The 12693-nt window shown below is 42.7% G+C and overlaps 1 protein-coding gene across 4 annotated transcripts in view; it reads left to right on the top strand.

The window, feature by feature from the left end:
• The window catches only part of SLC66A2 (solute carrier family 66 member 2), a 74848-nt gene that overhangs the window by 15744 nt on the left and 46411 nt on the right, over positions 1-12693 (top strand). Inside the window, exon 5 of one of the 4 annotated variants that reach the window (XM_054191419.1) lies at positions 1383-1421. The exons of the other annotated variants lie outside the window; for them this stretch is intronic. Coding sequence (XP_054047394.1) covers positions 1383-1421 — 39 coding nt within the window. The remainder of the gene's footprint in view (positions 1-1382; positions 1422-12693) is intronic. 4 annotated transcript variants of the gene reach the window in all.

Here is a 12693-nt window from a genome sequence, read left to right as displayed (position 1 = left end):
TGGTGCAAAAGGAGAGTCTCTACTTCTGTATTTGTCGACACACATAGTTAATTAAACTGCAGTTGGCTCTGAGAAACACTACCAAAGAGTAATATTAACCTGAGTGCTTTCTTGAAGCCGTAAGACCATTCCTGCTAAGGTTAAATAGACTGTCTTTTAATGATTCATCTTCTGGATCTCCCCTTTCAGATTTAGGGGCAAAAAGCACGCTTTGGGCAATTTACCTTTTTTGTTCTGATATCAGTATTTTGCAAAGCACCTTTTCCTTTTGTGTTTTCAAAACATTTTTTCTGGACTTGGTATCAAACTATTTTGTTTGTCTTTAATTCTAGTCTGTAGTCATTTTCACTGGCTTGCAACACTAACCAATGGAATGTGAACTTCAAGCAGTCCTGTCTTCCTTGTGCTTATATTCTTATTGTCTTTTAGTAGTATTCAGCAATGCTTTATTTACAGTGTCAGAGCTAGAAACAGCTGTCTGTGCTCCTAGTTATGGTTGAGTGGATTATTTAAAAATGCTTCAAGTGGTTAAAATTAAACAGAAATAAGTAACTTAATGTGACCTTTTACTCACTTCAGATTTTTTTTTCTTGGGTTTTTTTTTTGGTTAAAAAGTCGTTTGCTTGGTAGTTTGATAGCTTAAAAAGTTGAGGTTTGTAGAAAATAGCACTATTAACTCTTAAACCAATTGATTTAGGTCTGAAACATTTGGTTAATAGATGTTACTTGAAGCTCATTTTGGAATTGCTTCGCAAAATGGGATGAATTGATTTATCATTAACGGGTGGGCACGTCTAATTAAATGTGATAATTCTTACTGGCGTAAACAAATTGGAAATGTTTTGAGGTGTTTGTGTGTCGTGTACATGCCGAATAATGTCCTGGTGGCTTAAAGAATGGGATGCGTGGCGCTTTACGTCACAGCATAAGTTATACTTCAGTTCACAGAGGGCTTAACTGAGCTATGTCTTGCAGTGCTGTGTTCTGCTGCAGCTCTGGGGAAGTTCACTTAGAGGTTAGGTAAGGGGAGTCTTTGCCATATTTTCATTTGGCAGTGCATTCTCAAAATGTCTTTTAGTGAATTTTGATTAAACTTTTGTTCAAGAAGCACAAACTGGCTTTTTCATTTTCCACTTTTTATTTCAGTGGTGTAAAAAACGTTCTTCAATATATTTTCAGGCTTCAGAAACCATTATATTACTTTCTTTCTCTGGTTACGTAGTAAATGCTCCTGTATTTGTAATTGAAGATTGACTATCCACGAACACTGTTTTATTGTAGAACTGTTGAACCATTAAACTGAAAATGTACTGGTCTTTGAATTTCAGGTGAACTTGTTAAATAAATACCTAGGCATTTGTTTCATGCCTCTCTTTGAATAGGAACTGAGCTGCTGCTGTGCTCCCTGGGATTGCTTTTAGGTATGTTTTATTGTCAGTAATCCAACAAACCACTTAATGCCACTGTTTTCCACACGTTATCTGAAAAAGCCTTTATCTGGCACATAACTTTGAAAACTGACTTTCTAGCAGTCAGTGCTGAGGGGAGTAGAGGGTGTGGGGGAAGGTTGCTGCAATTTCATTGACTTAAGTAAAATAAATATAATTTGCGGTATGGTGGGCACCCGAGTGTAGGGTTTCCTGATTTCATACAGAGATAAAATTATTCCTCTCTTTTTCTAGGCAAAGGAAGGGGTTAAAAGGGGTTAAGTAGCTCCAGTTATGAAGGAATAATGCTTTTATTCCGTTTGTTTTCTAATGCAAGTATCTAGTTCTACCTAGTGCCTGCTAGCATTTGATGGCTACCACTGAGGCTGAGCAAAGCTGCAATTGAGTGATGTTTGGGTTGGGTTTGTTTTTTTTTTTTTTTTCCTGAGATGTTTTAGAACAAATGTGGATAAATATCTTAATCTGTTACACGAAAATACAAGTTTCCTCTATATAAAGTTAGAGCCTTGTGAGTGTTGGAGATTGTTGGGGCAGAAGTAACAAAACACTAAACAAGGCATTGCTCCGAAGAGGCTGTATCTTTTGAAATTGTTTAGAGCAGTCTCTTCAGTGTGGCAGGCAAGTCTCAAAGTGAATGTGACTTGTTTGATTATTTTTTTTTTTTCCAAGTAGATGTTTAAACATTTTGAAGGACACTTCACAGTAGGTAGATCACAAGAGTTTTCCTTCATTCTCTGAAGTTGGTTTTAAAACTTACCATGGTACTGAAACCCTCAACCTTGCTTTTAGCCCAAACAAGAAGTTACACAAGTAACATTAAGTTTTAAAACAGTAGTAATAAAATGATAAAAACTTAAATTCACCAAGTATCTGTTGCAAAAATATTTAAAACTACCACTTTTTTTTTTAAGGGAAAAAATGTAAAATGTCTTTGTAGTTAACTTCACAGAGCTAGTATTTGCGTAATAATGAAGATAAAACGGTAATGTGAATTAAGCAGGTGCAATCATCTGCTACATGGTTTCCACTGGCAGTGTCGACAGCCTGGTAAATAACTCACATTTTCACCTCTTCTTTTGTCAGCACTCTTTACTTAACTCAGGGCATCAGTTGGCTTGTGGTAAATTAAGTGTTGGTATACTCTAGAACAGCACTAATATGTTATATGTGCCATGAAGGATGTAAACTTTATTTAATCGGCCCTCTGGCTCCCTCTGTTCAGAGTGTTTGGGTTCAGCAGGAGCATCTGGCTTGCAAGCGTGCAGGCATTCGCTGTGGTTTTCTGCGGGTGCTCTGTAAATGACATGCACAGTGTGCTTCTCTGTCCAGGCCTCGACATCCTGAGCAGAGCTGAAGACAGAATAGGGACACAGTTTTCCTTGGCCAGTTGTGGGCAGCACTTTGGTTTCATTGAAAGTGTGCGAGTTTTACACCAGGCTCTCTAGTAATTCAATTCCCTGTACAGCTGCTCTGCAGGTAAGTACGTAACAAAAGCACAGTTGTTGCTGGGATGCAGCTGTCACCACCTGTGTGTGTAACTGCACATGGTTGTGAAGGGGTTTAGATCCCTTCTCTGCAGGATTATATGTGTCCTTGTTAGACTAATTTCAAAATGCTTTTATTGATCTTTTGAGGAGGGTGTCCAGGAGAGGTTATAACAGTATCTCTGTGTGAAACTAGAATGCCAAAAGTATTTTTTTTGTTTATTAATGGAGTTCTAGCTGTTGAGGAATTGAGGTCTACTTTGCCTGAGGAAATGGCACCTGCTGCATTGACACTTTGGTTGTAGTTCTGTGTATGTTGGGAGCAGTTACTTAGAATGATAGACCTTTAAAGTTCACCTAGTCTAAGCCTCCTGCAATGAGCAGGGACATCTTCAACCAGATCAGGTTGCTCAGAGCCCCGTCCAACCTGACCCTGAATGTTTCCAGTTGATGGGGCATCGACTACCTCTCTGGGTAACCTGTTCCAGTATTTCACTACCCTCATCGTAAAAAAAATTCTCCCTCATACATAGTCTAAATCTACCCTCTTTTGGTTTAAAATCATTATCCCTTGTCCTATTGCAACAGGCCCTGCTAAAAAGTTTGTCCCCATCTTTCCAGTAGGTCCCCTTTAGGTCTGGAAGGCTGCAATAAGGTCTTCCCAGAGCCTTCTCTTCTCCAGGCTGAACAACCACAACTCTCCTAGCCTGTCCTTATAGGAGAGGTGCTTTATCCCTCTGATTATTTTTGTGGCCCTCCTCTGGGCCTGCTCCAACAGGTCCGTGTCATTCCTGTGCTGAGGGCTGCAGAGCTGGACACAGTGCTCCAGGTGGGATCTCACCAGGGCAGAGTAGAGAGGCAGAACCACTTCCCTCAACCACGCTTCTTCCTGCTGACCACGCTTCTCTTGTCTTTCTCTGCATCAATGTTTAGACCTTTTCAGGAGACAAAAGGAAATAAGAAATGGAGATTCTAAGATCGAGTGACAATTTTGAATTTGTTAAAAAGTGTTGGAAGTTATTCAGTAGGAAGGCATACCTTTTTGCAGGCGTTTCTAGTACTCAGAAGTTATAAAAAGAAAGAGTAAGTTTATCTACTTAAATGTCGGAAGATGTCGGAGTGGGAGACGGACCCGGAGTAACGATGGAGTCTCAATATGAGTATGATCGTTCTCCCTTTATTCAAGTTTTCACAGAGTATATATAGGCAGGCAATAAGAGCACGCGCTAGCGGCAGCTATATGATTGGCTTACAGTCTCTGTTCACGCACTGTCCATGCAGTTCATTCACAGATCAGATTGGTTACAAGAATTCACATAGTAAATTACTTAGTCATTAGCACAACATGTTTTCTACCTTCTCAGTTCCCGTTTTTCCCATGTACTAATTCCATCTTCTACCACCTGTTTTGCTCTTAATCTAATCTCTCATAGTAGGGAGGCTGGCTCACGTGACCATTTTCTCTCAGACACATTCCTACAATACCCCCTTTTTCTTGAGACAGCCAGACCTTATGCATGGCATTTTCTATCATGTCAGTCACTTTGCGGAGAACACACGAGGGTACCATAATCAATAATAATATAACCAACAGTAGCATGAGCCCTTGCTTTAGTAAGTCTGATAACCATCCCGTTATACCCCATGAGTTTGACCAATCATCAAAACCATTTTTGACCGCTTTTAATTTGGACATGTTATCCTTGTTGTGACGCTCTTAGCAGGTTATATACTAAACACAATTAAAAACAGAATCAAAAAGAACCCTGCTAAGGCAATAAATACCCAGATTCCTAAATTTAGCCCAGAAAGCCAATTTCTTTGGATTTACCCACGAGAAATCCTTTTGTAATATTTCAAATACATTGTGGTTGCTGACAGCACAAGCGACCCTGGAAAAAAAATCGTGGTAACATTTCAACCATCGTAGTTACTGGTTTTGAAAAGGTATATGGCAAAAATACCCACTCTAATGCAGTCAGGCTCTTTGCGAGTGCATCATCCCACTGTCCTATCAGGGCATAAAGTTGAAATTCTTGTAGGAAGGTGTTCAATGCGTCTTGCAGCAGTAGTAGACTATATCTTATCTTGCAACATACTGTAATGCCTTCGGAGTTGTTGGGGTTAATGAACATAGAACTTATGGGGGGGGCGGGGGCAGACACAGTGCTTCAGGGTATCCCCTGTACCTTCAAAGTGTGCTCATGTCTCTCTCCCCCTCTCTGACCCAAGACAGCCTCCTTATATCCTGCACTGGATTGAGTGGAGAAGTACAGGCTAGAGTCGCTGCATGCATGGCCAGTGCACGCAGTGAGTCCCACCAGACTCTCCTGCACTGGATCGAGTAGAAAAGTACAGGCTAGAGTTGCTGCACACGTGGCCAGCGTATGCAGCGAGTCTCACCAAACTCATGATCCAGCTCTGCTAACAGCGACTGTCTGATACATGACCACATTGTTGTAATCCCTTCTTGTTATCTTCTTCTGTGAAGGTCGGGTTCTCATGGATACACACATAGTTTTTAGAGCAACATATTCTACAACTCGTACAAGGGTACGATGCAAAGCGGCATTTACAGCTGATCATATAATGCTTATTAAACACGGCAAACAGCATACTAAACATAACAGACAAATTCCTTCCACACAGGCGATGAGTATAATTTGATTCAACCAACCCCACCCCCAAGTCCATCCAGCAAAGACATTTCACCCAGTGGTCTCCACAAGTTGCTGGTTCGGTCGGTGCAGTTCCTGCAGCTGGGCATGGATGGATTTGGAGTGGTCACTTAGATTCATACAATACAGTCCTTTAAAATCTTGACAACCATGTCTGTGAGCTGAAAGCAAAAAATCAGTAGCAGTTCTGTTTTGCAACATCGCATATCGAATACTATCTACATCTAGCAATAACTCAGAAATAGCGGTACTAGTAGCATTGTTAAACTTATCCTTGGCAGCAAGAGAGTCCTTGTTATCACGAATCCTTGGCAGCAAAAGAGTCCTTGTTAGCAAGAGCGCATGCGGACTCCCTGTTCTTGCTGGTACTGTGCTTTGATCTTCTTCCACAACAGGCCAAGATTCTCAAGCAGCTAGATAAGGTGTCTGTGAGTCCATTACAGGCTTATGTCATCCAAATGTTTTTCTTGCAAGCACCCAAGACTGAATAACAATTGGTGTGATATAGGTGTTTTCCAGCACCCAGGTGCAAGTCCCTTGTGTGTATTTACAGTCCTCCTCGCCGATTTTCCGTTGCTTTCCCATATTCCACCCCCTTGCTCAAGAGACCGCTTCTGCTGGGTTCATTTTAGTCTCGCAGGGTATAACACAGAGCAATCTACTAAGGCATGCAATAACATATACACATATAGGAAAAAAACCAAAAAACATATCTCTATGGTACTGCTTTGAATCAGGTGTCCTATTTCTCTTTTTCTGATGCTTTCTCGTAATGCTTATGGCATACTTTTGTGCTAACGTGGCACATTTCCCATCTAATTGTTCCTGTTTGGTTTCCTTTTTTTTTTTCTTTTTTTTCTTTTTTTTTCTTTTTTTTCATTTTTTTCTTTTTTTCTTTTTTTTTTTTCTTTTTTTTTTTTTTCATCACTTACGACTGACATAAAAGTCTGCCTTTGCAACAAGAGCTCAGTTTCTCATTTTTCCTTAAGTTTCTCATTTTCCTACAGAGCATCCTATAGACTTTGTCTCAACTCCTTTTCCCAATCAACCATGATCTTATAGACAAACAACAAACAACCAGCGATACGCCCTGCACGGGCGAGCCGTTCCCGAGACCGTAAACGTGTCGGCTCGTGAAAACTCCCCCAATATTTCAGGACTTCCATCGGTTCTACAGCCCATTCTGGTGTATCTACTTGGGGCGCGCTCGCCTTACGTCTAAACACTGCGTATATACAAACTTCTTCACTTGACGGAGTGTCAGCCCTAGATGCATACGAGAACAGTACCACACCGGGCAGAACACCTGCTCAAGTGGAGTCACCTAACGACACTGCACACAACAAAAGCGAACAGTAGCACACATGCTGATCAGCAGGTATAAGCTGGCGCCCACACACACTTACACAGCAGACATACAAAACCAGCACTTTTATCTCAGGGGGACGACAGGGGAGGGGAGGGGGCGAGGCGGGCGGGCAATGTCAGGAGCAAACAGCTCCGGCTCTGTCCTTCTCTGCTGACATTCTGCCTCCTCCATCGGCCTCAGATGGAGCAGAGGGGATCAGCAGGGGATCGTCCCAGACCTTTGGACCTGGCCTGTTCGATCCCCGTCCCGTGGGTTGTAACGCTGCAAAAGCCCCGGCTGCTGTGGCTCGTTCCACGTTCATATCTTGTAAGGTCGATAACACCAACCACCATGTCGTCGCTAACGGTGATGCCTCTTTGTCTCCTTTACTTATCACTTCCCACAGTTTTTTCCCAACAGCCTCCCATATTTCTGATTTAAAAGCTGTCTGGGGCTCTGGTGCGAATCCGTTCTCTCTGCACCAGGTTAACAACCTTCGGAGCATACGCTCATCGTATTTCACCCCTCTCTTAGAGACGATATGCAGGAGAAGTCTTAATATAGCCCCTTCTTCTTTTGTTACTTGTTGCCCCATCTCCTGCTCCGGCTTAATCAGTTTGAGCAACAGTTTCGCTGGTGTTTCAATCCCTCTCTTAGAGAGGATCCCAGCGAGTAGCGTGGCCGCAGCTTCTGTTTCCATAGCTGCGCCTGGGAGGTGAGGAGCGACCTCACGCCGTTGTCTGCTCCCGCTGATGCGCCCAAGCAGCACGTCTCCCAGCCGAAGTTTCCCACTCCCCTCCTCTAGCTGCTTACCGCAGTCTCGGAGAACTCAGTCGCGCTGAACCATCCTCTGCTACCAGATATCGGAAGATGTCGGAGTGGGAGACGGACCCGGAGTAACGATGGAGTCTCAATATGAGTATGATCGTTCTCCCTTTATTCAAGTTTTCACAGAGTATATATAGGCAGGCAATAAGAGCACGCGCTAGCGGCAGCTATATGATTGGCTTACAGTCTCTGTTCACGCACTGTCCATGCAGTTCATTCACAGATCAGATTGGTTACAAGAATTCACATAGTAAATTACTTAGTCATTAGCACAACATGTTTTCTACCTTCTCAGTTCCCGTTTTTCCCATGTACTAATTCCATCTTCTACCACCTGTTTTGCTCTTAATCTAATCTCTCATAGTAGGGAGGCTGGCTCACGTGACCATTTTCTCTCAGACACATTCCTACACTTAAATTCTATATTCCAGAGAGACATTTGCCTTTTAGAAAATACAGCTGAGAAGGGAGGAACCCAAATAATAGTTTATGATTGTTGAGGTCTTGTGCAACTAACTCTACCCATGTCCCCATCCCCCAGTGGTCTGCTGTTTCCTTAACATGAGAGATACAGAAACACACACACGCACCCCCCACAATGAGGTGGTGGGATGAGGCCAGTATGTTTGCTGCATGCCTGTGTCCTTGCTACAGGGTGGAACATACAGCTTTATGTGAAAGCACGTTCCTGGCCACAGTGAAGTATTGGCTTTGCTTTTATTCCCTGATTTCCCTATGCTGGAGGCAACTGAGCCACATGGCTATGTTGGGGAGCAAGGAGGGGAGAGGGAGAGGGACTTGAGATAGATCTGTCCACAGACTTACAGATGCTTCGGTGAGGGATACAAGTGGGCAGTTCTCTCTGGGAATGCATGGCATGTAGCAGGTTTACATGTGAGAGACAAGTGGTGACATGCATGAGAGTAAAGGTGATCACCGCCTGTTTCTTTTCATGGGAGGTATGGAGGAACAGGGCAATAGAAGGGGAAAAGACTGACATTACCTGAGCGATGCATAAAGTATAAGGCAATAGCTTTCAAATCTTAAGCTGATTTCAAATTTATAACTCCATTCATGAACTACAGGCATAACATCAGTAGTTTTAGTAAAGCCACAGGAAATAATACACCTGACCCCGTGTTGTGTGCTTAACCTGGTGGGCAGGTCCGCACGGGTGCTTGCTCACTCCCCCTCAGGTGGAATGCAGGGGAGAATCAGAAGTAAAGTGAGGGTAAAAGTGAGAAACCTCATGGGTTGAGATAAAGACAGTTTAACAGGTAAAGCAAAATCTGCGTGTGCGGGTAGAGCCAAATAAGGAATTCATTTGCTACTTCCCATCGGCAGACAAATACTCAGCCATTTCCAGGAAAACCAGGCTTCATCGTAACGGTTACTTGGGAAGGCAAACTCTGTAACTCCAAACATCCCTCCTTCCTCCTCCTGAGCATGCTGCTGGCACTTTTTGTGATCATTTGATGAACATCTGCATAAAGCCATTTCTCTAGACTGATTAAATATTACCAATATTACACTGAGCAGTCAGTTTGCAGACATTCAGGAATTCTTGCCTCAAATGGTTTGTCTTGAGTTTCCTCTTGGAAAAAGGTAAGGTGATGGAATGTGCTTTATATCCAAAAAAAGGGTTGTTCTTTCCAGAGACAAAGAAATGCCAAGGACTCATGTCTTCATCTTGCTTTCTGATTTATTAGGAAGTGTGATCTATGGACAGCCTGTTACTTCATGCTAGCACATGGGTCCTTCTTTTCAAGTTGCAGTCTTATATTGTTAGCACAGTTCATGTTGACTTCTTACTGGGCGTGACTGTCATTTGAAAGTGGAATGACATGTATCTGCCAGGTAAACAGCTCTTTTGACAGCTAACCTGCTGTTCTCTTTGTGTAGGTAGCATAATTCAGGGAGGAGAGGGTTCTTGTTTGGGTGATAGCACTTAATCCTGTTTCCAGAATTTTGATTAGCACAATGGTGGTTGAACAGGTTCCTGCTGATTTCAGGCTTTGGATTGGAATGTACATAGTTTATCTTCTTTTAAGATGAGACTAAGATTGGTAGGCTGAGAGGTAATGTCCTTTAACAGGCTACTTGAGGAGAAAATGTTTTCAGCTGTGTAAGATCTTATGCAGGTCTGAAGCAGAAGCAGTGAGCTTCAGGCTCCATTCAGTTTGGAAGCTGCTTTTCTCCAAGTTTAACTTGTTTATTTTTTCAGTTAGACCAGTTAAGTGAGCAGAATGGTTGCCACCTGTCATGTCATTGTCCCCTGTGGGACAGCGAATGGGATAAACACCCACCATGCAATGTGGATGGGTGAGTTGCATTTCAGAAAATATTTTTAGCATGCAACAAAGCCAACAGTTCTAGAATATCTATAATTTTGTGATAACCATTGATGAATTCTAGTTTCTAGGCTTATCATTTGGCAACTTGACAGAAAAAAATTCTTCCTTTAGGCTTCCACTCAGAGACCAGAGATGACATCTTTGACAATGAAAACTTTATCTGGCCATTAATGTTTCTCTCCTTTGACTTTGTATGTAGGATTTGCTGTATAGTGGTTGTTTCACGTTAGCCACGCATTTTCCACTGGGCCATTTGATACACTGAATGAAATATTTCACATTCAGTGATAAAGGTAAGTAGCACCCCTGGACTTTGAGGGCTGTATTGGAGGGGTCGTTGTAAAAATACTGTTTTCAAAAGGCTTGAGAAACTGGAGCTGCCACCTTCAATTCTTTTGGTTCTTGAACTGAAACCTCCAAAGCCTTAAGGGCTGAAGGGATTATTCTTATCTCATGCATAATGTGGATAACAGTTTGCTTATCTAGAATCATGGAATCATTTATGTTGGAAAAGACCTTTAAGATCATTGAGTCCAACCATTAACCTAACACTACCAAGTCCACCACATCTGCAGGTCTTTGAAATCCCTCCAGCAATGGTGACACAACCCCTTCCTTGGGCAGCCTGTTCCAGTACTTGACAAACCTTTTGGTTTTGAAGAAATTTTTCCTAATATCCAGTCTAAACCTCCCCTGGCACGACTTCCTCTTGTCCTGTCGCTTGTGACTTGGGAGAAGAGACTGACCACTGCTTCGTTACAGCCTCCTTTCAGTTAGCTGTAGAATGCGATAAGGTCCCCCCTCAGCCTTCTTTTCTCTAAACTAAACAACCCCAGTTCCCTCAGCCACTCCTCATAAGACTTGTTCTTTAAACCCCTCACCAGCTTTGCCATTTGGACATGCTCCAGAATCTCAGTGTCTTTCCTGTAGTGAGGGGCCCAAAACTGAACACAGTATGTGAGGTGTGGCCTCACCAGTGCCCAAGTACTGAAGGACAATCACTTCCCTAGTCCTGCTGGCCACATACCTGCCAAGATGCTGTTGGCCGCCTTGCCTGCCTGGGCACACTGCTGGCTCATATTCAGCTGACTGTCAACCAACACCCCCAGGTCCTTTTCTGCCGGGCAGCTTTCCAGCCACTCTTCCCAACCTTGTAGCGTTGCATGGGGTTGTTGTGACCCAAGTGCAGGACCCGGCACTTGGCCTTGTTGAACCTCATACCTGTCCAGACCCCTCTGTAGAGCCCTTCTACCCTCAAGCAAATCAACACTCCCACCCAACTTGGTGTCATCTGCAAACTAACTGAGGGTGCATTTGATCCAGAGTACCACCTGGTAAAGTGAAATGTCTTCCGTTTTTAATTTTTAACGTGTTGGCTTTGAACAGGAGACTTAACTAGGTGTCCTGCAGAGGGCTTTTCCGTTCCAAGCTACTGTGGGATTGTAAATAAAGTACTCTGCCAGTGGTTTACTGTGAGATCACCACATGCAATTTGAAAATACAGTCCTTTTGTTTCTTTTACTTGCTTCTCCATTTCAGAGTAGGATATATATTATATTAGCTAATGAAGAATATTTCTACAATAATCAGAAATACACTATGTTCTTAATTTTGTCAGCTGTATTAGCTTTGTAATGTTCTTCATCATATGTTAATTCATTTGGCTTGTGTCATTGATGGTAGTCAAATAATTTACATCTCTCTATTCCTAAAACAAGAAGTTGGGATGAAAGTGATACTAGCAATCAGGGCAGGGAACTTGGAGGATGGTGTTATGATTTTGGGGCAACCACATTTTAAATTATTATTTATCTCCCTTTAAGTTTTCAGCTTGCAGGCAGTAGGGAAAACAGACAGCTTGTAAAATCTCTCCTGATTCAGAATGGTTTCAGGAAGATGTTATTTGGTGGTAGAGCAGTATGTTCAGACCTGAGTTAGGGGACTTCTAACCCCTCCTTTTGCACCAACCTTGCTACTGCTTTTGAATGGCTTAAACATGAAAATGGAAGCAGGCCATTCCTTTTATTCACTTCCAATGCAGTTTACAATGCTTGTGTTTATAGTTCAAAATGATCTGCCAGATCATTTTGGGTTGGGTGTAGCCAGAGAAGGGCCCATGCCTAATCTGAAAGCCTACCCCTTACAATGACAGAAGGGTAGGGGAAAGGTGGTTGGATGGGGATGGACGGGCAGGGTGTGGATGCAGGTTAGGTGGAGTGACCAAGGCTTTTACAGGGGAGGCCTTTTTTTTTTTTTTTTTGCCATGCAGCATGAAGCACACACCTCAGTGGTTGGGGGAGCTGGGAAGGAGGAGTGCAGCGCTCTCTATTTAAAAAAAAAAAAAAAAAAAAAGGGGAGGTGGGCACGGAAAAGAAAAAATCCTTATCTTCTACCAGGAAATTCTAGTTTTATTTTAAATTGAGGGAAAACTGTCCTTTAACACTGGGAGAATGGAGACAATGCTAAAGGTGGCTCTCCAGCTTGGCATGAGCATTAATACCAAGAGGTTTCACAGGAGGTAATGCTCAGTGCTGTGTTTCTGGAGAGTGCTGC

The sequence above is a fragment of the Rissa tridactyla genome, chromosome 2 (genome assembly GCF_028500815.1).
Source record: "Rissa tridactyla isolate bRisTri1 chromosome 2, bRisTri1.patW.cur.20221130, whole genome shotgun sequence".
In the NCBI taxonomy this organism is placed as follows: domain Eukaryota; kingdom Metazoa; phylum Chordata; class Aves; order Charadriiformes; family Laridae; genus Rissa; species Rissa tridactyla.
This window is presented reverse-complemented; position numbering and strand designations above follow the sequence as displayed.